The sequence below is a fragment of the Oryza sativa genome, chromosome 12, assembly GCF_034140825.1.
Source record: "Oryza sativa Japonica Group chromosome 12, ASM3414082v1".
In the NCBI taxonomy this organism is placed as follows: Eukaryota; Viridiplantae; Streptophyta; class Magnoliopsida; order Poales; family Poaceae; genus Oryza; species Oryza sativa.
Window position 1 is genome coordinate 8,947,501 of NC_089046.1, and position 27,933 is coordinate 8,975,433.

The 27,933-nt window shown below is 38.6% G+C and overlaps 2 protein-coding genes across 3 annotated transcripts; one reads left to right on the top strand and one right to left on the bottom strand.

Moving 5' to 3' along the window:
• The first annotated feature begins 15,397 nt into the window (after positions 1–15,397).
• On the top strand, positions 15,398–16,204 carry LOC136354519 (uncharacterized). Its single transcript, XM_066306028.1, has one exon. The coding sequence runs from the start codon at positions 15,398–15,400 to the stop codon at positions 16,202–16,204; it is 807 nt and encodes a 268-aa protein (XP_066162125.1).
• Positions 16,205–19,073: 2,869 nt separating this feature from the next.
• On the bottom strand, positions 19,074–27,684 carry LOC4351914 (dnaJ protein ERDJ7-like). Of its 2 annotated transcripts, NM_001423449.1 has the most exons (11): positions 27,630–27,684; positions 27,284–27,481; positions 27,140–27,202; positions 26,984–27,050; positions 25,804–25,863; positions 24,938–24,988; positions 24,769–24,849; positions 23,201–23,313; positions 22,717–22,834; positions 20,882–21,008; positions 19,074–19,640 (listed from the first exon to the last, which is right to left on the bottom strand). In NM_001423449.1, the coding sequence occupies exons 2-11, from the start codon at positions 27,427–27,429 to the stop codon at positions 19,537–19,539; spliced, it is 930 nt and encodes a 309-aa protein (NP_001410378.1). In that variant the 5' UTR covers positions 27,430–27,481; positions 27,630–27,684; the 3' UTR covers positions 19,074–19,536. The 2 variants fall into 2 exon arrangements, with proteins under 2 accessions (NP_001410378.1, NP_001410379.1); NM_001423450.1 differs by lacking the exon at positions 27,630–27,684 and having other exon boundaries at positions 27,284–27,617.
• Positions 27,685–27,933: the final 249 nt, after the last annotated feature.

Here is a 27,933-nt window from a genome sequence, read left to right on the forward strand (position 1 = left end):
AGAAGGTGGATGCATGTTTAATGAGGGGCAATATGGACATTTCTCATGCTCCTGAATTTCTAGGAAACATTCTAAAAGTTGGAGGGAGTAAAAAACATGTGTATCTTGCAGTGAACAACATATTGGGCCTATGTGATTCGTTCCCTAAATTAACTGTACAAAATTTTTGCATATGTGTGGGTATGCTTTGTTTAGTGTCATGCCAGATTGTGTGACGAAGTTTTTAGAATTACTAAATTTATTGTTATGGAAAGACAGTACATCTGGCGCTCGATTTTGTTTAGAAAAATATGGGGCCCACGCCATCATATGTCATCATGCAAACATTGCAAAACTTTCTAAGCAAACTTTAAAACTATTTTTTCACTTAAATTATCTATCCAAAGCATAATCCGATGGCATTATTAAATTCGTTGCAATTAAATCTTTAAAACAAGACCACACATGGATATAATCCAACGAAACAAATATTTAGCTTATTATTGAATTATTTTTAAATATTGCACGTTATTCCGCCAAGTAGATCGGAATTGTTTCACTAAGTAGATCGAAAATGTTTCAATCGTTTAAAAAGCTGAAACACAACCAAATCAACTCATGGAATATTTTGCTACAACGTATGAAACAAACGGTTTGAAAAAATCGGGTATTGTTTTACCATATATAAAACAATGTTTCAGCAAATAGTGAAAGGATGTTTCAATTCACTGCAACATTTAATCTATACATAGCGAAACAATACGAGTACACTAGGTGAAATATTTTTGGTAGAACAAAAAAATAAAACGGAGTCCCTTAATAGAGGGATTCCATAATATTTGGGTGATTTGTTTCAAAAGAATATTTTAATTCACTGCAACATTTGATCCATACATAGTGAAACATTATGAGTATACTAGGTGAAACATTTTTTGTGGAAAAAAAAAATAAAACGGATCCCCCTTAATAGGACGTTTCCGTTATATCCGGGTAACTGTTGCAACGGGGTGTGCTGTGGTGGGGTCATGTGGCGGCGTGCGGAAGCGCGTGGTGGGGCCTAGGCGGCAGCGGCATGAGGCGCCCGATGCATACGCGTCCGCATCTGGCGTCTGGCTGGGAGGATTTTCCCAGAGTCGCGTGTTTTTTTTTGAAAAATACTGTAGAAAAGACACCTACAATCTTATATATAAATAAAATATAAATTTAAATATAATTAATATAATGTACGCTGTTCGTCCTCTTTTATCTTGAGAGTTTTGGAAGTAATCTTGAATATTTGACAGGTAGGCCGCCGCACTGGAAGTTGCCTGTCGTCATAACAGTTGCAGTAGTGTTGGTGATTATTGTTGTTTTTGTTTTGGTTTGGGCTGTCAAGCGAAAGCCTCGTGAGGGGGGAATTCGACGAAGTGTCTCTCCGGGCATTACTTCCATTGACCGTGTTACACTACAAAATGCCACAGAAAATTTTGCGAAGGAAAAACTCATTGGCGAAGGAAATTACGGAAGAGTTTATAAGGTACATATATATATATCCACCTTGCATATAGTGTAACACTGCCTCGAGGCACACGAATTTACTCCTTCCGCCCTAAGATACAAGAACTTATGACCGGATGTGATATTTTTGTCCAAATTAGTAGTATGAAAATGTCCTATTCAGTCTTAGATTTTTATATTTTAGGATAGATGGAGTAGGTAGGAATTACATATGCTTGGTTAGCATATACTCCCCCTTTTCATATTACTGGTTGATTTAACTTTTTTTTTCAACTTTTTTATATTTGTTTAAGTTTATATAAAAATATAGCATATTTTCAACATAAAAACAAACATAGTATTAAAATATATTCAATTTAGATTTAATGCAAGAAACTTAGTGTTGTAATTGTTGTTAAACTTTTCTTTAATTCTAGTCTTTAAGTTATCTATGAGAAAATCAGCTGAAACGAAGGGAGTATGCATCATCCATTGAGGAAAGACGTGTGATAAACAAAGACAAAGTCTGCTTAATTAAAACATGATTTACTTGTGTGCATATAGTTAGATTTGAAGAAAAATACATAGTTTTTTTTCGAATAGTACATGCATAATATTTTTTTGAATTTTTCTGATGAAATTTGCTTAGTTAGTGTGCATGATGTGTATACAAGTTTTATAGAATATGTTCTTTACAAAGGGGATCCTAATCCGCGCGTCTGCGCCAGGAACGAAGACAGTGCATATTTTTCCACGCTAATAGCGCTTAGCTCTTAGATCCATGTTTCTTTGTTTCTGTTCGGTGTTTTCCTTTTGTTTTTTTTATAAAAGTTCATGATGTGCGTGTTTCTTCCTTTTTTCCAGTTCACTGAAATAAACTTTCAAATCAAATTTATTTATGATTTGAAAACTTTCAAGTCCAGATTTAAAAATTTTCAAGTTCAAATTTGAATACTTTCAAGTCAAGATTTTTTTTAAATTTTTTAACTCATATTTGAAAATTTTCAAGTCAAAATTTGAATACTTTCAATTTGAATTTTTTTAAAAAATTCAACTCAAATTTTAAAACTTTCAAATCCAGATTTGGAAAAGTTCAAGTCCAGATTTGAAAACTTTCAACTCAAGATTGAGAACTTTCAACTCGGATTTGAAAACTTTCATCTCAAGATTCAAAACTTTCGTCTCAAAAATTCAAAAAATTCAACTCAAATCTTAAAAACTTTCAACTCAAATTCAAAACTTTCAACTGATGAAAGATTCAACTTCTAAAATAAAAAATCGTGAAAAAATAGCAAAAGGAAACGAAAAAACGCGTGGACATTAGCTTTTCCAAAAGAAAAAAGAAAGTACGGACGCATCAGCCTCGCGTGTGCGCACCAATTATGCATGGGCTTTATGGGCCTAGAATGCACACCGCTAACGTGCGCGTGCGAATTAGCTTTCTTGCCTTATAAATATCTCCTCACTTCTTTTAAGATGTGCCAATTAAGGATTTGCCACTCAAAGTCTATGAAATGTGAGCCCTTATGCGTCTATGACATATGGGACCAATGATAAATCTTTAATTGCGATTTATAAGAGGACCAATAGTTAATTATTCCGTATGTATATCTTCTGACTGTCCCTCTGTGCAAACTCAGGCTGTACTACATTTGAAGTCATTATAGATAAATTAACTGATGAGTAATATTTTGATTTTCATTTTAGTTTTACGGACCTATTGTAATATATAATAGTTTGCCTTGCAGTTAAATGATAATTATGTGGGTGAGATTTCTTATCTAATTATGCAGGGGATTTTACCCGCCGAATCAACTATAACGGGATCGCGTCAAGAAAATGAGATCGTTGCCGTAAAGCTGCTGCAACCATCAGGCACTGGCACTTTCGTAGCAGAATTGGAAGCTATGTTTAACGCAATTCATGTCAACCTTGTTAGGCTCCTTGCATTCTGCAGTGACAACGACGATCGGCATACAGGAGAAAAGTTCAGGGCACTAGTTTATGAATACATGCCCAACAACAGCCTGCACCACTACATATTTGGTACGTACATTTATTATTTGTGGCCACAAGCTAGATTCTCCTATACATGCATGCCCCAATGCTTAATTAGGTCACTTCCAAATCTAGTGTTGTACATTGAAAAAAATAACCTTCCATATACGATTTTTTTTTTAAAACGATAGATGGGCAGGAGGGCTACCGGTTATATTAGAAGGAATAAAAACGAGGGAAAACAAAGATTAATTGTCTTTACAATAGCAGTCATAAGACAAGAGGAGAGGGAGATTAGGAGAATTACAACTTAAGAAGCTAGAGAGAAGGGGGATCAAGGAGGTTTAAAAGCAACGTTAATTAATGAATGAGATGATGCTTATCATTTATGCAAGACACCAGCAAACTGAGTGAAACAATAAACCTTTGAGATGTAATGGCTTTGAAAATTGTACTATAAGTGCTAGCTAGCAGGGAAGAAACTATCAATTGGAACGGTTGTCTCTTGATACCAATTGATACCCTGGCACTAGCAATGCAGAAGTTCCTTGCTGTGTTCGGAACTGGCACTGATGTAGTTTTCTGAAGTAGTGTACATACGAGCCAACCACTTTGATTAATTGATACCCTGGCACTAGCAATGCAGAAGTTCCTTTCTGTAATTGTGACGATTGTTTTCACCCATAAACAATCTCAAATGAGAAAACTTATTCTACAAAAATTTGAAGATCTTGTTGAGGGCTACAAAGTTAATATACACATTATCCTCATCCAACTTCATATAAAGATGTTTCATTAAAATAAGGTTAGTTCCATTTTTAGAGGCGGTTCCTTGTGGGAACATCATATGAAAATCGATTTTAATTTTATAGGCGGCTTCTTACGAAAACCATCTGTAGAAATCAACCATTCTTATATTGGCTCTTATATATTATTATAGACGATTCTCTTACATGTGTGGTTTATACATTTATGACCTTTTCACCATAATACAAATATATTTTTTTATAGTCTGCCTGAAAGTGGTAAAACAAAGTGCGACTGCAAAAGTAATTCTTTTAGCGGCGTGGGACTAGCTAACTATGCAGATGGTTAGAGATGACTCACATATGGCTTTGTTTGGCAAATGAGTTAGAGAAATGATTTTCCGTTCATCAAAAGACATCTTTAAATCCTAACAATTTATTCTCTCTCTTCCATTTAATCCTAACGACCCTTCATTCTTTTTTCAATTCCGATCCCACCCCTCATTTCTCATTATCCAAATATACCCTTGTCTTGAGCACTAAGTTTTCAGTTATATTCTTTCAACAGTTTGCTATATATGCATGCTAATTAGCTACTCCATCTGTCCCTAAAAAACCAACTTCTGTTTTTTTATAGGACGGAGGAAGTATTTTTTAAAATAATAAAAAAGTGGCTTCCGTCATATTTATCACTTGCTTATGATCTTTCAGCTCAGAATTCAGAGCTTCGTGCAATGCTGGACTGGCCGCTGAGGCTGAAAATTGTTGACGGTATCGTTGAAGGTATCCGGTACCTGCACGTGGGATCAAACACGCCTATTATCCATAGAGATCTTAAGCCTTCCAACATACTGCTGGGTAGGGATTGGACACCCAAGATATCAGACTTTGGCCTGGCGAGGTCATTCATTCCTGATTCGACAAATGAACACACACGCGTTGTTTCTCTGTAAGGCCGTACAACATGACACACTTCCCATATATATTCCCCGTTTTAATCATACTTAGTGTTTCTTTCATAACCTCGGTTTTAATTCAGACATGTTTGCGTTTGTGTTGATGATTTTAAAGAGGTTACACAGCTCCAGAGTGCTGGCAGTTGGGGAGGGTAGAACCCGAGTCAGATGTCTACAGCTTCGGAGTGATTCTCCTCGAGATGATTAGCGGGAAACCAAATGGTCTCATGCAGCAGCTACTGCCACATGTGAGTACACCGATACCTTACAGAGTTTTAGATCAAAGGCAGAGCACCCAGCTTTACTAATAAAGCATAACAAAGGTTCTTACAAGACGAGAAAAGGAAAACAACAGGCATAAAAGAGCTGGGGATGCCAGCTTGAAATAACAGAACAGGGTATCGTAACAGGAACAGACTAGCATCATGTCCACGCACTAAAGAACAAAAAGATTCCCAACTTCCTAAGCTTCACCTCGGCCATTAACCCGCCTTCATCTTGCGTCCTCCTCTCCTTCCACGCTTCTGATTCTGGCAAGTAGCGAGTCCTTCAAATAAGCCACCTTCGAGGTCAGCATCTTATGAGCAATTTGATTAACATTCACAATAAACTTATCTCTAAAAACTACATCATTTCTGGTAAGCTAGATAGCCCAGCAAGCTGCAGCAAAAAGACACAGAATGACTAGGGTGCTTTTTAGACCAGGATCCTTTAATTTCCTGAACAACTCTTTCCTGTTACGAGGGATAGACTCCGAATCCAAGATATCTCTCAAACAACACCAAATGAATCTAGCAGGGGCACATCGAAACATCACATGATCAACGTCTTCTGATTCTCCACAAAGTTTACAGTCTTGACTACCAAGCTAGTTCATCTTCTTAAGCTGCTTGGCAGCCTGAATTTTCCCTTTAACCATCAACCACATAAAAATTTTGATTTTCAGTGGAATTGGGGTTTTCCATAATTCTACCATCCTCTTGTCTGTTACTCCTCCAAAGATTATCTCTCTATACAACGATTTGACAGAAAAGTTGCCTGACTTGGTGAGCTTCCATCTCATTGTATCCCTCTTAGACATGTCAACTTGCACCTCTTGAAGTAGCACCTGCAAGGCTGCAATTCCTCCCATTCTAATGCTTCTTCTGAAAGAGATCTTCTTAGCTCTAGCCTCCAAACCCCCTCATTGTACACCTGTTGCACTGAAACGTTTTGATCCCTGCACATCTTATATATATTTGGGAATTGAGTTTTTAAAGGTATCTCTCCTTTCCAAACATCCTCCCAGAATCGAATAGCCTCTCCATTACCCAGTTCATAGTAGCTACCTCTACTCATCCACCTCTTCACAACATGCAAACCTTTCCAGAATTGCAAACCCTCTCCCTCTCTCGATTGGAAGAAACAACCTCTATTAATGCAATATTTCCTCCTTAACAAGGAACAGCACAAATCCTCTTGTCCTGATTCTATTCTGAAAATCCATTTACACAGCAGGGCTGCATTCATGACTCTAGTATTGATAAAACCCATGCCCCTAAATTCCTTAGGTCTACATAAGGCCTCCCATCTTATCATATGATACTTCCTCTTCTACTCCAAGCCTTTCCAAAAAAATCTAGCTCTAATCGAGTCCATTTTGTGATGTGTGGTTTCTGGCAATAGGTAAAAGCCCATCATGTACATAGGAATGCTACTCAAGGATGAATTGACTAAGATCGCTTTTCCCCTATATGAGAGATGTCCACACTTCCACGTAGCCAACCTCTTTTCCAGTTTGTTTGGAGAAATAGCAAAATCAGCCACTGTCAACCTCTCATCACTGATGGGAATCCCTAAGTATTTCAATGGAAAATTTCCCTTTTTACAGTTAAATAAATCAGCCACCCTTTGAGCTTCGTCATCATCTACCCCCATCACAATCACCTTGCTTTTTTCATAGTTTATCTTCATTCCGGACATGGCTTCGTAACAATATAGCAAAAACTTTGTCGTAAGGATGTTTTCTCTAGTGTAGGTCATGAAGAGAATTGTATCGTCCGCATATTGAAGGTAAGTGAGCCCCCCCAGGATCAGCTCAGGAACCAAACCCTCAAGATGACCAGCTTCTTTGGCCAAAGTTAACAATTCCGATAAGGCATCAGTGTCACGCCCGGAATTTCTATCCAAAATTCCAAACGCTTACATGTGTGTGAACCCTCGTCCAGGAATCAACCGAGGCACACAATAACAAATTGATAATAGAGTACAATTATTACTCTACTTAATAAGCGAATAAAATGTCATTACAGAGGTAGATAGTTCCTCTCAATCAATAAAGATCTAAGCAGCGGAAAATAAGATAAACGGCGCAGACGACTCCACTCCACAGGCAGCTTGACCAGGGCTACACCTAATCCTCCACACCATCAGTTTCACTGTAGAACTCTTCCTCTGATGAATGATTGCAAGGTGAGTATATGACATACTCAGCAAGCCACGCAGCAAATATGCAAGTGCACAGGATAACAAAGGATGGCATAGTAGGGTTTCATTTGCATAAACAGCATTTAATAAACATTTCAGAATTTAATAAAACAGTTAAGTATTAATTAAACAGTATTAATCCTACGCTATACAACATACCCTGTTGCATAGGCCCAACCATTCTGAACAACCATCCCGGCTGCACAGTTCTATCTCCAAACCAGGAATATACCATTCCAAACCAGGAGCTAATCAAATTATTACCAATTATAGCATCTGTTATTATGATGAGAGGTGTGAAACTAATCACGAAAGACATTGTTAGACCCGCCCATAACCGCGGGCACGGCTATTCGAATAGTTTTACTCTGATCAGAGGTGTACCACTGTACCCACAAGACACAGCCCCACATCATGTCACCATGTGCCTCAATACCACCACGGTACCTTGGAAAGGAGCTGTGACAGTACCCCTCGCACAACACAATCCACCACAGCGCACCATTCCTGGATCATAATCACCCCCTTATAAACAAGGCATGGACTCCCCAGCGACCCCCGTGGGCTTATCTCCGCCACTTCTCAGTCTGGTGCCCCGCAATAAACCATGCTATACAAAAGGTAAAGCCGTTGCCCACGCTGGCTTGTGGTTGGCACGATTAATGTTTCACAACCGAAACTCGTGAACCGGTCCTTAATTGTCATGAGCACGACTCTCAAAACCATGTGCTCACAACCCACCATTATCAAGTTTTAGTTGGCAAGTAATTAATTAACCAATCACGATTGACCATCGTGAACTATCATTAAGCCATCATTAAATAATAGTCAGTCATAAGTTATCCCAATAATGTGCTAATGTTTCTAAGCATGGCTAAGCAATCACATCTAATATCTAGCTGAACCAATATATATAAAGCTCAACTAGTCAAGTTATAATAACCCAAGGTATCAAGGAATAAAGTAATCAAGAACAAAAGGGCTATAACAAACAATAGGTTAATTCCACCCAATGACATTCGAAAATAAATGCAATAGTTGAATAGAAACAATAGCTTTAAACGGGATCAACATGCTCAAAGGGTTGTTTGGGATCTGTGTGACTTGCCTTGCTGGCCTTGGAACTCTTCAAACTCTTCTCCTGCGAAAACGGACTCTCCGGAAACGTCGGAATCTAAGCAGAAAAGAGCAAAATCACTAAAACAACACATAAACAAGCATGAACAGTACATGTGGATATTTTTAACATGTAGATCTCAATTTTAGAAAAATTTAGAGACTTGAACCAACTAAATCCGAGCTAAGATGAATTAGTTATGAATTTTTGAAGATTAAATCGGATTAAAACACTTATATGGATTTTAATTGAATTATGACGCAATAATGAATTATTTTTGAAAAGGAAAAAGGGATTTATTGCGTCAGCGGCTAGGGTTTGCGGTAGACCGGGCGCACGGCAGCGGTTCACGGGAACGAACGGCCGAGATCGATCCATCCAAAACGGACGGCCGAGATCGAACGGTCCATGACCGGCTCATGGTAGACGGCCACGATTACGTCAGCGGTGACGTCATCGCCGGCGGCGGCTCGGGCGACTCGGGCGCGCATGCTTGCCGGCGAACGACGGCGCGGCGACGCGAACGGAAGGCACCAGCACGTAGAGGACGACGCGGCGAACTCACCGGTGACCAAAACGGCGGCGGAAGATCAACGGACGGCGGCGGCGCGAGGAAAAAGGCGGCGGCACTCTTCGGCTTGACGACGGTGACGGTGCTCCGGCGGTCTTCAGCGACGGCAAAGGGGCGGACGAGGACGGCGGTGACTTGGCGACCACGATGACGACCTCCCCGAGCGACGACGACGACCGGAACGGCGGCGGCGCACGGCTGGAGCGACGGCAACGACGGCGGCTCGAGGTCACACGGCGCTAGGGCGCTTCCGACGGCGAGAGACGAAGGCAAAGGTGGCGGCGGGTAGAGGAGACACCGGGGATCCTTTTATAGGGGCAAGGAGGCGACGGCGAAGGCCCATGGCGACCGGCGGCGAGAAGGAAAGTTTAGAGTTCGGAGGAGAGAGATCGATCCGAATCGACCTCGAATCAAACACTTTCCAAACGATTTTAGCCGACAATTCGAAAAGAGAAAAGGTAGAGGAGATCCCGAAGATTGTTTCCCCTCAATCGATTTCATCGGATCGGGAAAGGAGCGGCCGGATTTGGAAGGAAACGGTGGCGCGCAGCGCTAGGGTTTCGGGCGGCGGCGGCCGGAGGTAGACGACGGGTCCGACAGGTGGGACCCACCTGTCAGCGGCCTGGCGCGCGCGCGGCGGCTGCGGACTGGGCCGACTTGGGCCGGGGAGAGAGACAGAGGGTTTTGGGCTGACTTTCGGCCCAAAGGCAAAAGAGACTTTTAAAAACATTTTTCAATTTAAATTATTCGTGAAATGCAATTTCATTTATTAAAAATACTTCCTTAGCTCAAATAAATCCCAGAAAAATCTAGGAATTATAGAATTAAGCAGAGTATTTAATGAAATTTTATCTGGCCCCATTTTATATTGGAATTTATTAATTAAAATTAGATCTTCTCTTCCAGGCTTTTAAAAAATAAATTCTAATAATTCCATTTAAACAACAATTTATATTTTTAGGATTTTTAGGGTGTGACAATCAGCAACCAAATTGAACAAAAGAGGGGATAGCGGGTCTCCTTGCCTGAGCCCTTTCTGAGTCTTGAAAAACTCTCCAACCTCACCATTAATGTTAACTGCCACTCTCCCGTTTGTGATAGCTTTCCCAATCCGGTCAATCCACCTCTCATTTAGGCCATTTTTCCAGATTACATCGAAAAGAAAAGACCATTGCACTTTGTCATATGCTTTTTTGAAGTCCAACTTCAGAATTATCCCCTGCTTGTTTTTTGAACTTATGTCATGAATCACCTCATGGAGAACTACAACCCCATCTAGAATAAACCTTCCTGGAACAAAGGCTATTTGACTATCTCTAATGAGCAATTTTGCCCTTTTTACAGTGAGCTTCCTCATCATTTACCCCCATCACAATCACCTCGCTTTTTTCATAGTTTATCTTCATTCCGGACATGGCTTTGTAACAATATAGCAAAAACTTTGTCGTAAGGATGTTTTCTCTAGTGTAGGTCATGAAGAGAATTGTATCATCTGCATATTGAAGGTGAGTGAGCCCCCCCCCCCAGGATCAGCTCAGGAACCAAACCCTCGAGATGACCAGCTTCTTTGGCCAAAGTTAACAATTCCGATAAGGCATCAGCAACCAAATTGAACAAAAGAGGGGATAGTGGGTCTCCTTGCCTGAGCCCTTTCTGAGTCTTGAAAAACTCTCCAACCTCACCATTAATGTTAACTGCCACTCTCCCATTTGTGATAGCTTTCCCAATCCAGTCAATCCACCTCTCATTTAGGCCTTTTTTCCTCATTACATCGAAAAGAAAAGACCATTGCACTTTGTCATATGCTTTTTTGTAGTCCAATTCAGAATTATCCCCTGCTTGTTTTTTGAACTTATGTCATGAATCACCTCATGGAGAACTACAACCCCATCTAGAATAAACCTTCCTGGAACAAAGGCTATTTGACTATCTCTAATGAGCAATTTTGCCCTTTTTACAGTTAAATAAATCAGCCACCCTTTGAGCTTCCTCATCATCTACCCCCATCACAATCACCTCACTTTTTTCATAGTTTATCTTCATTCCGGACATGGCTTCGTAACAATATAGCAAAAACTTTGTCGTAAGGATGTTTTCTCTAGTGTAGGTCATGAAGAGAATTGTATCGTCCGAATATTGAAGGTGAGTGAGCCCCCTAGGATCAGCTCAGGAACCAAACCCTCGAGATGACCAGCTTCTTTGGCCAAAGTTAACAATTCCGATAAGGCATCAGCAACCAAATTGAACAAAAGAGGGGATAGCGGGTCTCCTTGCCTAAGCCCTTTCTGAGTCTTGAAAAACTCTCCAACCTCACCATTAATGTTAATTGCCACTCTCCCATTTGTGATAGCTTTCCCAATCCAGTCAATCCACCTTTCATTTAGGCCTTTTTTCCTCATTACATCGAAAAGAAAAGACCATTGCACTTTGTCATATGCTTTTTTGAAGTCCAACTTTAGAATTATCCCCTACTTGTTTTTTGAACTTATGTCATGAATCACCTCATGGAGAACTACAACCCCATCTAGAATAAACCTTCCTAGAACAAAGGCTATTTGACTATCTCTAATGAGCAATTCAGCTACTCTAGTTAATCTCTTTGCCAAGATTTTAGTAATTAGTTTGAAAGAGACATTTAGCAAACATATCGGCCTAAACTGTTTGATAACATTTGCATCCTTTATTTTTGGTATGAGACTAATCAGTCCATAGTTCAATCTCCAAAGCTCCAACTCCCCCATAAAGAGGGCATCTAACATCTCCTTGAACTAAAATTTGAGCTTATCCCAAAATTCTTTCAAAAAACAAACTGACAAACCATCCGGCCCTGGGACTGTGTTAACTTTCATTTCCTTCATTGCATTCTCAATTTCTTCCAAAGAGAAAGGTGCAGTTAACCTCTCATTCTCTTCCTCATTAATTCTCCCCCTATCTCCCCAAATCCCTTCCTTCAAAAAAACTCTCGGTGGTTGTTCAGATCCAAACAAGTTTTTATAGTATTCATAAATGTGAGCTTTAAGTTCCCCTGGATCACTGATTTCCTGTTCATCTTTTTCTAGTGACAGTATAGTAGTCTTTCTTTTTCTCCCATTTGCAACACCATGAAAGAAGGAGGTATTAGCATCCCCCTGTATCATCCATTTTTCTCCACTTCTCCTTTGCCAGTAAATTTCCTCCTCTAAATAGATTTGAGTGAGCTCCTCTTCCAACTTGTACCTCTGTTCCCATAAATCAGTAGATATTGGTCCTCTACCAGCTTCTTCGTCTATCTCTTTTAACTTTAGCTTCAAACTCTCTTTCCTAGTCTTGATGTCAGATTCATGGTTTTTACCCCAACCTCTCATCAATCTTCTCAAAATGGTTCCTTGACAACTCCAATGGTCTAGTATCTTGTGTTTCTTCCTCACAGGCCATTTTTTAATCAGCCACTCTCTAAAACCTGGCTGCTCTAACCAGGCTTTCTCAAACCTAAAGCCCTTCCTTGTCCCTGCCCCCAACTGGTTAGTGAGTTCAACCATAATAGGATTATGGTCCAAGCCAACTCTCAACAAACTCCTGACTAAAGTGAGGGGGTAGAGATTCTCCCAGTTATCACATACAAGAATTCTGTCCAGGACCTCTCTCACAAGGTTTTTTTTGTATGTTTGTCCAGGTGTATTTACTTCCCAGTCTATGCACCTCTCTAAGTTCCTGGTTTGTGATAGTCATTGAATCTCTCCATCCATCTTCTATTGACCTGACCACTGTTTCCTTAGCACATCTTATCATATTAAAATCCCCACCCAGCAAGACATGATGACTTTGATCAGCAATCTTTTTTTCAAGTTCCAACAAAAATCTTTCCTTATTATCTCCTTGCACTGGTCCATAAACATTAATCACCACCCATCTCTTCTAATCCCTTCTTATTTTCAGTTCCATACTTAGAAAAAACTCTCCAACATCCATTTCTCCTGCTTCAAAAATCTCCAAGTTGACCCCTAGAAGCAGACCACCTGAGTGGCCATCAGCAGGTTTTGTCAACCATTGGAAATCCATGCCGCCACACAATGTTTCTAACTCATACATAGTGAAATTTTCTCTAATTGTTTCTTGTCCTCCCACAATCTCTATTTTGTTTTGATAAATCACCTCTTCTAATTGCCTCCTTCTCTCTTGATTTCCCAAACCTTTCACATCCAAAATAAAACTCTCATCAGGAAATATGAGGAGTGGGAACTGCACGACTCTTTGGCTCAAAGTCTTCCTCTACCCAAACAAGGAGGGCAAGACATCCCTCAATCTCAATCTCTTCAGGCAACCTCTCAACGGGATCCTACTTAGTCAACCTCTCCTTAGCTAAACAGATCAATGATTGGGCTAACTCTTTAGCTTTCAGTGTCTCAATGTTATCTAAAATTTTAGAATCATTTTGACCTAGCATAACACCAGAATCTACAGCAATATTTGCAAGAATAGAATTATCAACAAAATTAAAGATTGCAAATTTATTTTTATCTGAGATATCATTCTTCGCCTGTGTCCTCTTCTGAGCCTTCATAGATATCGACACCGCATCTCTAATGATCCTCTTGCTATGCCTCTTGGGAATCACTACCTCTTCCAGTTTCCTGCTTTTCTTCTTCCTTCCTGAAGGTATGAAACATTCATCAAGGTCTGGTGTGTCTATCTCTTCTCCAGTAATCACCTCCAGCTGCTTAAGGTCAATATCCATCTAAGTCTGCAAGGAGACTCGATGCTCCCAGTTACTCAACCCCTCATCCTCGAGGCCAACATCAGCCACCAAAGATATCATATTCTCATTCTTCTTTTCCTCATTTCCCTCTAGGACCTTAGGTTTCACCTCTTCACCTTTCAACTGTGCGTCTGGCATAGCCTCTCCTCCTTCATTGACTTGAGTTCCAATAATTAGTTGCTTATCCACCAAGTTGATTTGTTCCTCCACCTCATCTGATTGTTCACAATCAAACTCAGGTATGTCCACTTTATCTTCCCCCCCTCTAATTCATCTTTTTCCTCACCCTCCATTTCTTTCACTTTGTTGTGCTTGAAGTTGCTGCTGTCTCCCTTGCTTTGTATATTCCTTTTGGGAGTTTCTTTAGTGTTATTGTCTTTCCCATCATCACTGTCCTAGGAGTCATCTAACTCTTTGTCCCTTCCCCTTCTTCTGTCCTTTCTACAATTGTCTTTTGGATCATCCAGTGACACAGCCTAAATGCCTTCAGGGTTCGAAGTGATTTTGTAACCCACTCTATTCAGGAATATCTCTGAAGTGCCACCAATTTTTGTTGGGTCTCTACACCAGACTTTAATTCTGACAACCTCGCTGTTTAAACTGATTGCATCCACTTCCAACGTATCTCCAATTAGGTAAGCTATCTTCTTCATAATACTTTCTGTCTTAGCCATCGGAGGAACTCCATAAGCTATCACCCACACCTCTTGCAGCTCAACAGAAGCTTCAATAGTCCTCTCTGTGTCTCTCAGATTCGCTCGAATATTTGATTCTTGAAAATCAAAGCCCTTCAACCTAGTGAGCTCCCTTCGAGTATCTTTGTTTGGAAATTCCAACATAAATTTCTTTTGCTCCACTTGCTTTATTTTCCAATCCCATGTTTGATATTTCTCAAAGAGGTACCTCATTTCCCTCACAATCTTTGCTTCAGAGCAAAATCCACTTTCAACTGTCAGCAACCCAACAAATGGTTTTTTTTGCTAACTCCTCTTCATGCACATCCAGATGAAGGCAATGAAATACCTGAAGGCAATGAAATACCTGACCCGGCATCCTGTAACCACAGAGTTTCATCAGATCTGGACAATTTGACAATATATGACCAAATTTCTTACAAGTGAAACAGAGAGATGGATTGGGACAATTAGCCTGGTGGTGTCCCCCTTTGCCACACTTGTAACACTTTCTCACTGGATCCTCATCTCTGAGATTTAGAGCTTGGTCTCTCTTGATTGGGCTTTACCACCTAGAGAGAAGATATCGAACGAGGTGAACCATGTAGGGAAGGCTCCCATGTTTAATGGCACAAATTACTCCACTTAGAAAATTAAAATGTCTACTCACCTTAAGGCTATGAGCTTCCATATTTTGAGTATTGTGGATGTAAGCTTTGCTATCACCGGCTCATCCCTGACGGAGATTGATCACCGCAACCTCCAACTCAATGCTCAAGCTATGAATGCATTGTTCAACTCTTTAAGTCAAGAAGAGTTCGATAGAATGAGCAACCTTGAGACGGCATATGAGATTTGGAACAAGTTGGTGGAGATTCATGAGGGCACAAGTGAATATAAGGATGCCAAGCTTCATTTCCTCAAGATCCAATATGAGACATTCTCCATGTTGCCTCATGAAAGTGTGAATGATATGTATGGGAGGCTCAATATCATTATAAATGATCTCAAAGGGCTTGGGGCAACCTACACTGATCTTGAGGTTGCCCAAAAGATACTTAGGGCTCTACCAGACAAGCATGAGACCCTAGTCACCATACTTATCAACTCCGACATGTCTAGAATGACCCCCACAAGCCTCTTGGGGAAGATCAACACTAATGATATGTACAAGTTGAAGAAGAAGGAGATGGAGGAAGCATCTCCATCCAAGAAGTGCGTTGCTCTCCAAGCCGAAGTGGAAGATAAGAGCAAGAGCAAGGTGAATGAAGCAAATGATAACTTGGAAGAAGAGATTGCCCTTCTTGATAGAAGGTTCAATGATCTATTGGGAAGAAGAAAGGAGAGAGGAAAGGGCTCTAACTCCAGTACAAGAAGAAATAGGAGACCCAACAAGACTCTCTCCAACTTGAGATGCTTTGAGTGTGGTGAAAAGGGGCACTTTGTTTCCAAGTGTCTTTCAAAGGATGATGATGGAGACAAGTAATCCAAGAAGAAGAATGGATGCTACAAGCTCATGAAGAAGTTCATGGAGATCCCTTTTTTGCCTCCCGCCTTCAGCAGCGCTCCGGGAGATGATGGTCGGCATCCCTTCATCATCAACCTGCACAAGCCGGTGGACAGCATTTTGCCCCTCCCTCTGTGGCGGGAGAGAAAATGCCGCCCACCTATCTCTTCAGCCCCTTGGCGTGGCAGGAGAGTTGGGGGAATTGCCCCCTGCTCTCCCGGGCCAGTGGCAACAGTGGCTCAGAAGAAAGTGATGTGTTGCTTGGGGTTCTCTGCGAAGGATAAAGGAATTAGTCAAGAAGCTAAGGAAAGGTACTCTAAATTGTTTCACAATCCTCTTTCTTATGCCCATTTAGCGGCTTTGGCAGCCATTTTTGGTTGGAAAACAAATGAGGATCAAGTCCATCCCTCAAGCCTGGTTTGTGTTGCTTGATCTGTTCGTTTTGGTCCAGTGGTCTCCTCTAAAGTTTCTCTATGTCAGATCCTTCTAATATTTTGGTGTGGAATGCACACGGGCTCAATAGTCCGGACATGCACAATTCAGTTCGTGATGTTCTTTCTTCCAATGCGGATATAATTTTGTGACTCTTCCTGCTGTTGGCACTTGTGGGGGTATCCTGCTCACGTGGAAAAGTTCTGTTTGCCAAGTTATTTTGTCCCGTGTGGATTCTTTCTCCCCGTCAGTCCATTTCAGTGAACTTGAGGGTCGCAATTGGCTGCTAACAGGAGTTTATGGCCCTCAGGAGGATGATGAGAAAGTGCTCTTTTTACAAGAATTAAGAGATATTTGTGCTCTCTGTGCTGGGCCTTACCGCTCACTGTGCTGGGCCTTGGCTTGTGGTAGGAGATTTTAACTTGACTAGCATAGATGCCCGTGCGTTGCAACGGAAAAAACTAATATTATGATAATGATCTATCTATTAACTTAGTAAAATAATAGAGAAAGCAACATTCACGTTAGATCTCATGGTGTAGAAATTCTCATACTAATTAGAGTAAAATAAAAAAAAAAGAGAACTCATTGTAGACTAGGACTCTTTCATTTTCTTTTATTTTTTTTTAAAAAAGATCATGTTATATATGTGTATTGTCCAATCGGACACCTCTTTCATTTTCTTTTTTTTTTAAAAAAAAACATCACGTTATATATGTGTATTGTCCAATTGGATACCTGCATAAAACAAATCTTTTGCAACGAAAAAATTAACTAAATTGGATAGATTAATCTGTCTATATAGATAATACAATACAAAGTATTCCTATTTTTTAAACTTTTTGTTGAATACAATTTAGGAAAAGAAATAAAATTTGGAATGAATAAAATAAAGAATATTAAAAGATGAGTTTAGAGTACATATAAAATAAAATCTATAAACAACATAAATTATAGATTATAAAATAAATAATATTTGATTAGGAGTCTAGAATATTCTCCAAAACCGGCTAGAGTGCATATATAGTAACACAATATAGAAAAAGAATTGAAATTTGAAATAAAAAATATTGAAAGAAGAGTTTAGAGTCCATATAGAAATACATTAGTGAAAAATCAGAATTCCAAAAAGAATATTGGAAGAAGAATAGAGACCATATAGAATAAAAAATAATTAAAATTATTTACTTTTAGTCTAAATGTAAATTCTATGTCATGACAAATAAATAATTACATTTTTTATTGACTACATTTAGCTAGAAAAAGTGACCGTGTGTTGCAACAGAAAATACTAAATACTAAATCCAAATCATGTTAACACTTTCAGAATCCCAAATCCCTAAAATCAAATCTAATTTGACATGTTACCAAATCAATAGCAGTTGAGTCTAATTTGATAGAGTCCCATAGGTTTTGATGTTTTTAGTCTTATGGTTCTTTGGTCAGGAGATTAGACTATTCGAGGCTGCATATTTAATAGTTTATGCGACCCCTTTGAATAAGGACGTGGCTACAACGACGAGACGGTAGCTAGATTGTCCTAACCAGCTAGGCAGCTACCTCACTCTCAGGTTCGGTTGCTATTAGTACATCTAATAGTGCTTCTCTTTTTTTCTTCTTATAGAATTTTCTTTTGATTTACTTATTCAATTTACGATCCGATTACACCATTATATTCGTAACAATTAAATCTTTATAACAAGATCACACATGATTATATTTTAATAAAAAATAATAAATTACTTTTATAATATATCTAAATTACTTTTAAATTTCATTAAATTACCTCTTAGACATATAAAAGTAAATTCAATAAAACCTAAAAGTAAGTTACATATATTATAGAAGTAACTTAAAAGAAAAAGAATGTAACTTGTCACGACAATAAGAGTAAATCTATTGTGGGGTAAAAACATACATCTATCTAGAAATTATATTTAATAAACATATTATAGAGCTAACCAACAAAGTAAATTGTTCACTGAATATCTAAAAAGTAATCTAATCAAATATAAAAGTAATTTATATATATGATAAAAGTAACTTATATATATAATAAAAGTAATTTACAACATAAATATTTTTTTCATCATAATATAATCATATAAGATCTTGTTATAAAGATTTAATTGCAACGAATACCATGGTGTAATCGGATTGTAGATCGGATAAATAGTTTAAGAGAAAATTCTATAAGAAGAACAAAAATGATATGGACTATTGGGTGTACTAGTTGTGCTCTAGTTAAGGCTAAATCGAGAGTGGTATATGGATGTCTCTCGTTAAGGCTAAATCGAGAGCAGTCTCGGTTTAGATTTTACCTTTGAATAAGTATATCGGTCTCATCTGATCAGTTCTAATCAATCAAAATTACAGTAACCACATGATTAATCCTATATGTACATGGAACCCATGGATGAACATAAATAATTAATTTGTATTGTCTCAATTAATTACGTAGTTAATTTGTATTGTACATGGAACCCATGGGAACTGCTTGGTTTGTTGGGACCGAGTGTGTCGGCCCCTATCTTTGGGAGAACTTGGTATTCTTAATCTTGAAAAGATGGGGTGGGCTTTGCACATGAGATGGCTTTGGTTAAAAAAAACAGACTCTTCAAGGCCTTGGGCTGGTTTATCCATCAAAACTCCCTTTTTGATGTTTTCAAAACTACAGTTTGAAATGGAGAAATTACCAAGTTTTGGAGTGACAGATGGCTGCAAGGGAAGACGATTGCTAAACTAGCTCCTAATCTCTTTGTTTTAATCCCTAAAAGGGCAATAAAGCAACGTACTGTGACACAAGCTTTGACAAATAGGAGTTGGGTTGCTGACATCCAGGGGGTTCTCGGTCCACGTTCTTGTTGAATATGCTACAGCTATCTTCTACGCTTTGATTCCTTTCTCATCTCTGCAATATACCTCTCCATATTGTTCTTTTCCCAGAGGCGTTTCATGACAAGATTCTCCTTCCTATAATCATCTGAAAGACAAGACAGGTAAAAAAGGGTTACATCATTCTGCAACTGCAATACAAATTCAAGTATTAACTAGTAGGTTGATGGGCTAGTTGCTCATAGCAACGACAGAAAAACATCAGGCATAATGACATTTAGAAACAAACCCCCATCCCCATCAAAAAAGGACCCACAATACATTCAAGTATTTAACAGGAACTCCCTAATTCCAGCAGTTAAGCAGTGGACACTCTTCTGGCAACTCATTGAAAACTGAGAATAAATTCAAGGAAAAAGGGAAGAGGCAGGACACAGTATCACTACACTGAATGGATACTCCAAGCCTTGTATCATTTATGAGCATCGTATTCAACACAGCAACAAAGGTTTTTTTGATATATGTCCAAAACACATACAGAATTATATTCGTTCCAAAATAAAAACACAGGGCAAATATGGTGAAGTTATATTAATTTGGCTATGAAAATGTGAATCTTTGCTTCCATCTCATGGGAGCAAACAGGCCCTATGCATAGCACCTGTGATAAAGATAGAAAGAGGACCAAATCTTTCAATACTGAAACAGGTTGTCTTTGAATTGTACTTATTGAACATGATCAAAAGTTATGCACCCACATATACTCTTGCCATTCACTCCCAGAAGGCTTATCTTCATTCCAAAAAAGGCATGTTCAGTGTATAAAAGTTACACCAATAGGTTTCAAATATCAAAATTATTTCACGCAATATTGCTTTAATAGCTATTAACAAATATTTCATGAGAATCAATGGTCAAAGTTCAATCTTGACAACTTATCAAAATCAATATATGCCTTGTAAAAGTGGAGGGAGGGAGTACTTGTTAATTTTTTACAAAAAAAAAAAAAAAATGCTGTATTGACATGCTTGTAACTTATCACCATTACGTGCCAAATATCCATGACAGTATGTGTGCACCTTGTTTTATTCCAGCATAAAAGACAAAGCCTTCACATGTTCTGAAGATGTCTGATCTCAAAGCCTCTTCATATGAGTTTTTGGCATTTTAAATAACTTCCTTACAAATGGTTTATGAGTTTTTCTAAAGACCAGATGCTTTCTTGCTTGTCATTTGAATGGATGAATACTTAAATAGGTGTCTAGTTCAAAAGGTTAGGGGAAGCATCTGATCTAACAAAGGTTCTTATGTTTGAAAAGAAAAGCATGAAGAATGAAACAACATACAAACTGGTACAACAAAGATAGAACCAATGGAAGTGGTGATTACCAATATTTTCCCATGTATTAGCAGGTATCTTAAGAGACATCCGAGTCAAGTAGCATGCATCCTCCCATGCATATGGTAATTTCTTTATCCGGTATCTCCAAAACCAACAAAATTTCCAACTGAGCACCTGCAACGAACAATTTCAACATGCTTCCATTCCATTTTTAACAACATGTATGTAGTCTTAACCAGTGTTGCAGAAAACGGAATGCCATTGACAGAAATATGGACGAGTAGTCAAAATTACAAGGAAACTAGTTGTTCGCCACATACTACTTTAAAAGATGCTGGTGGTGGGGGTGAGTGGTGAATATGCGACCACCCCCACCACCAACTCCCTATCTTTTGTGAAGGAAAGAAAAAATAGTATGGATCCAAAGGGCCTACTTTTCAGCTGAGTATATGCAGGAATTATGAGAAGAGATATGTAGAAAGTAATAGCAAAAACAGATTGAGATTTTCTGTTTTAAACATATGATGCAACGCATGGGCAATATGCTAGTGAATCATAATGATGCTAGTCTTGTATATATTTTAAATTGTGTCTATTATATGTTATTGAAATCATGATATTTAGATTTTTGTCCAATGTCTCAGGCATTTCAGAGGTATTTTAGATTATTTGCATGATGGAGCTGATAAAATTAGCTAAGATAAACTTGAGATCTTAATTACCACAAACATGCCTGAACAAAAGTATACAGCACAAAGAACCATCATAATAATAAGGGTAAAGTCCATGTTTAGCACTCAAACTTTCATTGAAAGTCCATTTTCACCCTAAACTTTTACAAATGGATACCCATGATTGTTTTAAATGGTGCATGGTGATTTAGCCCTGTTAAGAACCGCATTGATATTTTTATACTATATTGGTACCTAATTTGGCATTATCTCGCATATTAGACGCTTTTTATCCTTTTTCCTCCTTGCATCTAACTCTCTCATCACTTTTTTGTGTGAGAAAATGACAGGAAAAATGTGTGACATGTGAATTCATTGCCATATTAGCAGCTAGAATAGCATAACATAGTGTTGTCACATTAGGCATTGTAAAAACCACCATTAAAATTAGTCTCAGGGCGAAATTTGCTGGTCTTAAAAGTTTAGGGTGAAAAATAACCAGTTTTGTACTTTATGGTGAAAATTGGACTTTAGTGAAAGTTCGAGGGCTAAAAATGGACTTTACCCTAATAATAATGGTGAAATAGAAATATCCACAAAGGATAAAACATAATTTGAATGTAGCACAAATATAAAGATTGGCTCTATGTTATTAAAGTAGCAGAAGAGAGTAATATTCTAGAGCACATGAGGTCTCCTCAAGAGAATCGGCCTTTATGGAGCGGATTAGTATGTGATACGGCCAATTAATCGGTCAATACAGCCGATTTAGTATTCACAAACACAAAGAAAGCACTCCAATTCACCAAGTGGGTATGTCTTGGCTACCACATCTGTAGTAGCAGAACAATTAATCTCCCGTACCAACTGTTTTCCACTGCGCTGGACATGACATTTTTTTCTCTCAAAAACAGCGCTGCAGTTCTTTGTATTATAGGTAGAAGAAAAGACCAGCCTCCAAACGAAGCCCCAAGAGGAAAAAAGGAAAAGGACATGATAGGGAGAGAAAGAAGAAAGAGCAGAGAAATGAAAAAAACAGATCAAAACAAGTAGAACTACAACTCCATTAGGCTAGGAGAAAGGTTGTCTGGTCCTCCCACATGGCACCGAATCCCTTTCTCCAGACATATGATCCATTACGCTAGACTTAGCTATAAGTGGATCTTTTAATTACTAGGTGCAAAACATATAATTGAAAGAAGCAAACTAACCTTGCCTATGGAATATGGCAGAAGTATAAACTGAACACCATAGAGTCTCCATAAGGAAGGTTTTTCAACCCCCTGGATCTGCAACTCAACTTCGTTACTTAGCACTTCTTCAACTTTCCTACACGGTCAACATAAATTTTTGAGAAGCATGTTATTTATATCCAGTCACCCTAAACTGATAAAAGTTTAGACATGTGAAACAAGGATTAGGTCACTATAAGATATGTTTAGTACCATGACAGAGTTGTGTCATGAAAATTATCAGGGAAAACCCATTATGTACTTCTAAAACCAAGATATATTTAATTTCTGAAAAAAAAAACAAAGAAACTAAAGGGCATGATGCCAATACAACAGTATCAAAATTTCGAAATCTCATTTGGAAGTAAACGAGGGTTACAGGTAACAAAAGCAGGCTTCGATTCTCAGATAAGGCAACTTTTCCCCTAAAAATGAAACCAGGCTTGTCTGATGTCATTCATACTTATCCATCTGCTTGTGACCCTTCTTTTTGCTTGAAATTCCTCCTGTTCGCTCAAACTCCAATGCTTTTAACCTATTTTTGTAAGCAGGAGTTTGCTTCACAGTTTCTATGGCCTGCAACAAGAGCATCAACCTTTCAGTGTTTTTACTGCTACTAACAAAAGCATAACTTGTACTCTCCATTTCAGGCCCCCATCGCTTCCTCTATTCAGCATCAGCTAATGCCAAAATTTAAATTTTAAAACTTAATTTTGAAGTTCTTTCATCGAAGTTTATTTTTCAGCATTGGAGTTTAAGTTGCTAAGAACATGCATATAAAAGTTTTACCTACAAATTGATATTATTTTGCTAATACGCCATATGGCATATTTTCTGTATTTGTCCAAACGATGGGGCCCTCATATCATAAGACATTTTGACTTTTTTTTAGTCAAACTTCTTTAACTTTGATCAAGTTTATAGAAAAACATAGCAACATTTTCAACACAAAACAAATATAGTATCGAAAAATATTTAATGCTAGATTTAATGAAACTAATTAGGTGTTGTAGATGTCGCAACGTTTTTCTATAAACATGGTCAAACTTAAGGAAGCTTGAGTTAGAAAAAAGTCAAAACGTCTTATAATATGAAACAGAGAGGTAATTTTATGTTAAAGCGTGCTTTTAGTTAGTTATCTTTCTGTTGTTCAAATGGACAACATGATGTATACAGGATCATATGTTTTATGCAACCGGCGGGGGAAGACAGCCCCCATGGTTTTTCATTAAGAAGGCCCAACCAAACCAGCGAAGAAAGGCCATGAACCCTGGCCCCAAACACGCGGACTCACCCTCTATGGGTTGATCCTTAACCCATGCTTTGAGGCCCCTGCCCCCTACACGAGGACCCACCGGAGATATGTCAATTCTTAACACGTGTTTTATGAGGGACCAACAAGTGACCTTTTCTAACTAGGCCTAAAATTCGCTCCAGTGGGGACTGGGCAGTCAAACCCAGGATCTAGAGGTGCTGCTTAAGCATTGTAACTGCTAATGAACACTGTAAAAGACAATTGCTGATTCCAGTGGTCCAAAAAATACTAATTCTTCAAACCAATATTGGTTGGCACAGAAAAAAAAAGAATATTTTGAAATATCATCCATGTTAGAGAGAATCCCTTATAGTGCATTTTCTAGCAAGTATCAGTTCCTTTCCTTGATTACATAGTTTTGGTTCACATACAACTGAATGAGGTCAAGCTAGCAATAGAAATCATGTGATTTCAAAACCTAGGTGAAGCTAATAGAGGATAATTTAGACTGAAAGAAAGTATGAACACGAAAGGCTTTAATTCTGCAAGCAGTGAGATTGCAAATAGTCTCAGAAAAATAAAGCTGAAACCCTTGAAGAAACAAAGAAGGGTAAAATGGAATGTCAAAGGTCAAACATGCAAAACAGTAACAAGTGCAGTTCCTGACTAAGAATAGCTGCAATTTTCCTTTGAAAGAAGGAAATATTATGGACAGTGTACAATTGCTGAGAGACCCTTGACTATAAAATTTGCTGTATTTATTCCATAATACATACCTTACTATACCTTCCGAACTGGTTTAAGTATTGAAATGCTGAAATAATTAGAAGAAGGCCAATTAACACAGCACGAGGATCCTATCACAAATAGTTGGAGCATTTAGCTGAAGCAGTATAGAGAATATAACGCTCATACTCAAACATTTCATTGTTAGAAAAGCTGTACCGTTTTATGGCCATAGTATGCCCTATAGTACTGAGCAGTGTTGTAGAAAACCTGAAAATAAGAAGAAATCAATAAAACATATAGCAGGCAGAGCATATTTAATCGTAGTGCTCAGGTGTGAATAACAAACATCAAAGAGTGGCAACTGACTTTAAACTGTAAAATATTAACAAAGAAGGTCTGATATGGCAAATTTGACCTTGCAGACATGAATAAACACTATACAATATGTTAATGGGCAATAGAAAATAGTTTCAACAATGATCTATGTGGCTCAATTTTCTACCTCATGGTCACATCATGTGCACAACTTGTGTTCTATATAAATCGCTTTTCTCCCATCTAATGAGCCTTCATCACACAACAGATTAATAAGCCTTGGTAGTGTTCTTTTCTTATGAAGATTACGATAAATATATATATAACCTAACATTATGATAAATATTAGATCAGCTTTTCCAAAAATTCCTCAAACTCAATGAGGAAATTTGGAAGCTAATTCAATTTTCCCTTTCGAATTCGTTCAGCGCGAATTTGGAAAAAAAAAATTATCTGTCTTCCCTTGTCCAAAATTCGTTCAAATTCTCGTATATCAAAATCCACTAAAGATGCAACTTGATTGTTCATATTTAGGAACTATGAAGCCCAAATATCAGCACATTAGAAGTATTAAGAATGGTAGAAGAAACTGTATCAAACATGGTTTATGTAAACGACAAAAAAGAGTTTAACGGTGTTTGAAATGATACATATTTTGCTCATGTAAAAATGTTTTTGAATAAATTTATGGTTAACAGGATAGCATGGTGAAGCCAAACAATTGACTTTTAAATGTTAGTGCATTAAACAAGAGAATGCAGATTTACCTCCTCTGGATGTGCAATAGCATAGTCATATTGCCCCCTAGTTGATTCGTCTTTTAGAATCTGATAGGTCAAAAGGTAGAACAATAATTCAGCTGCTGCCAAACAACAATTGCAAGGGCCAAATAACTTAATTTCACATGCAAGATCAACATTTTTTGAACAGTTGTTAGGTCAACAGTACTATGCTTACTATTTACCATTCCATACCAGCTTAAAGAATATTGCACAATGAAATAAGTATTATAATCTGAACTTCGCAATCGTGATAACCTATTTGGCTATTTGTGAATGCTTCAACATTTTGCAAGAGATGCACGGGTCAGGCCAAGTATTCATGTTAGGAAGACATGCAGGACAGGACACAGTGGCAGTAGCAAGTTCTCTGGTGGCAGGTATTTGATTATAAGATTTCTTAATGATCTATTATTCTATTAGGTTGTTGCCCAAGATTACTAGTGTGCCACCCTATCATGGGAATAGTTGCATGATCTAATCAACAATGAACAAACAAGATGTTTTGCCTCTCTCTCACGCACACAATCAGAGCAGCTATCCTCTTCTTGAGAGATGGAACCTAAGAATCACCCAATCTTTCTCCCGCTGAAAATTCTGGTCTCCGCTGCAAACTCCTATTACTCATAACCGCTAGTCCTTGTGCAATCTTAATAGTACAATCAGCATAATCTCAACTCTGGTGTCTCTCCATAACATAGAATAAGCAAATATTGAAAAATACAAATTCATATCAGTTGTGGTTACCCAGGTAAATGGTTCATCAATCAAACCTCAAAGTGGAAAAGGAACTATTTAATTTAATTTAAAGAGCCCAATTAAATAAGAAGTATCCATGACAGGAAGTTGAATGAGCTCACAAAACAGATTTATTAGCTAAATTAGTGAAAGAACACCATAGTGTGGCATTTCACAAAGCCATTAAAATCAGATGGACTCACAGCTTAAACTCTACTGCACTCTTTCTTCGCAAAACTTTAGCTAATGCAACGAATTGCTCAATATTAACTGTACAATTAGCAACTATGTTGGTGCAATTATGAAACTATTGAAAAATAGTAACAAGTATTTAGAATTAAGCATCAGATATTAGGTACCATAGATTGTTCTCAACCACAGCCAGAAAGAAATGCAAACTTTAATTCATGAATAACAAAACGTACAGAACCTCGTAAGCATTGGCAATCTTGACAAACAGCTTCCGTGACTCCGGATCAGGATTCTTATCCGGATGGCTGCACAGCGCAACACACGATTCAGATCGGGGCCGAACTTGGAGAAACCGGAGACAAGGAACCGAGAAAGCCATGAAGGAGGAGCTTACTGTTTGAGAGAGAGCTTGTAGTAGGCTTTCTTGATCTCCGATACGTTCGCGTCCTGCTTGACTCTGCTTGGCAGCATGGACTCATGAGCAGGGGGAACGAACCAAGAAACGGAGGAAATGGTAGGAGGGAGGAGATGACTATACCCTAGAAGATCATAGCAATCATCCTCCTCGCAGTAGATGGCGTTGGAGACTGGCACGAGGAGGAGGACGACGAGGAGGAGGAGGCGAGGAGGAGGAGCAGCCGCCATGGAATTGGATCCCTCACCGGCGGATCCAACTTGGGACATGGGGGGGCATGGGGTTTCAGTTGAACCCCCAAACTTTGGGGGAACAAACAATCTGTTATTTGTATTAAGGTTAAGTCTCTATAAAATTAAGAGAGCTTCTTCCAGATCTAAGATAATCTAGGGTTAACGAACGCAAAGCAAATGCCAGGCAAAAGTAGGGAGAGAATGAATGAGAAAGAGGATGTGATGTGGATGCTCACCAGGATCCCCTCCCCTGCTCTGCTCTCCTCGCCAGATGGAGATCGGCGCCCCTCCCCCTCCCCTGTTCAGCCGCGACCGCGAGATGGCGAAGGAGCGGAGGATACGGAGACGGGAGAGATTTTTTCTTGGAATAAGCTCATCTGCGGTCGCTTAACTTGTCAATATGAATCCGATTTCCTTCCTTCAACCAGTACAGATAAGATCCCTCGACAGTTTTAATGGTGGTTTTGGCTGACGTGGGGACTACGTGGCTAATTTAACTTGATCTTCATCTGATGTGGCAGTGACGTGACGCTTACGTGG

Excerpts from the sequence above, each read along its gene's own strand:
- LOC136354519 (XM_066306028.1), top strand. The coding sequence starts at position 15,398 with ATGAGCTTCCATATTTTGAGTATTGTGGATGTAAGCTTTGCTATCACC.
- LOC4351914 (NM_001423449.1), bottom strand. The coding sequence starts at position 27,429 with ATGTCCCAAGTTGGATCCGCCGGTGAGGGATCCAATTCCATGGCGGCT. Across the intron at positions 25,864-26,983 it reads AGATTGCCAATGCTTACGAG|ATTCTAAAAGACGAATCAAC; the intron begins GTTCTGTACGTT and ends TTGACCTATCAG. Across the intron at positions 19,641-20,881 it reads TAATACATGGGAAAATATTG|ATGATTATAGGAAGGAGAAT; the intron begins GTAATCACCACT and ends CTTGTCTTTCAG.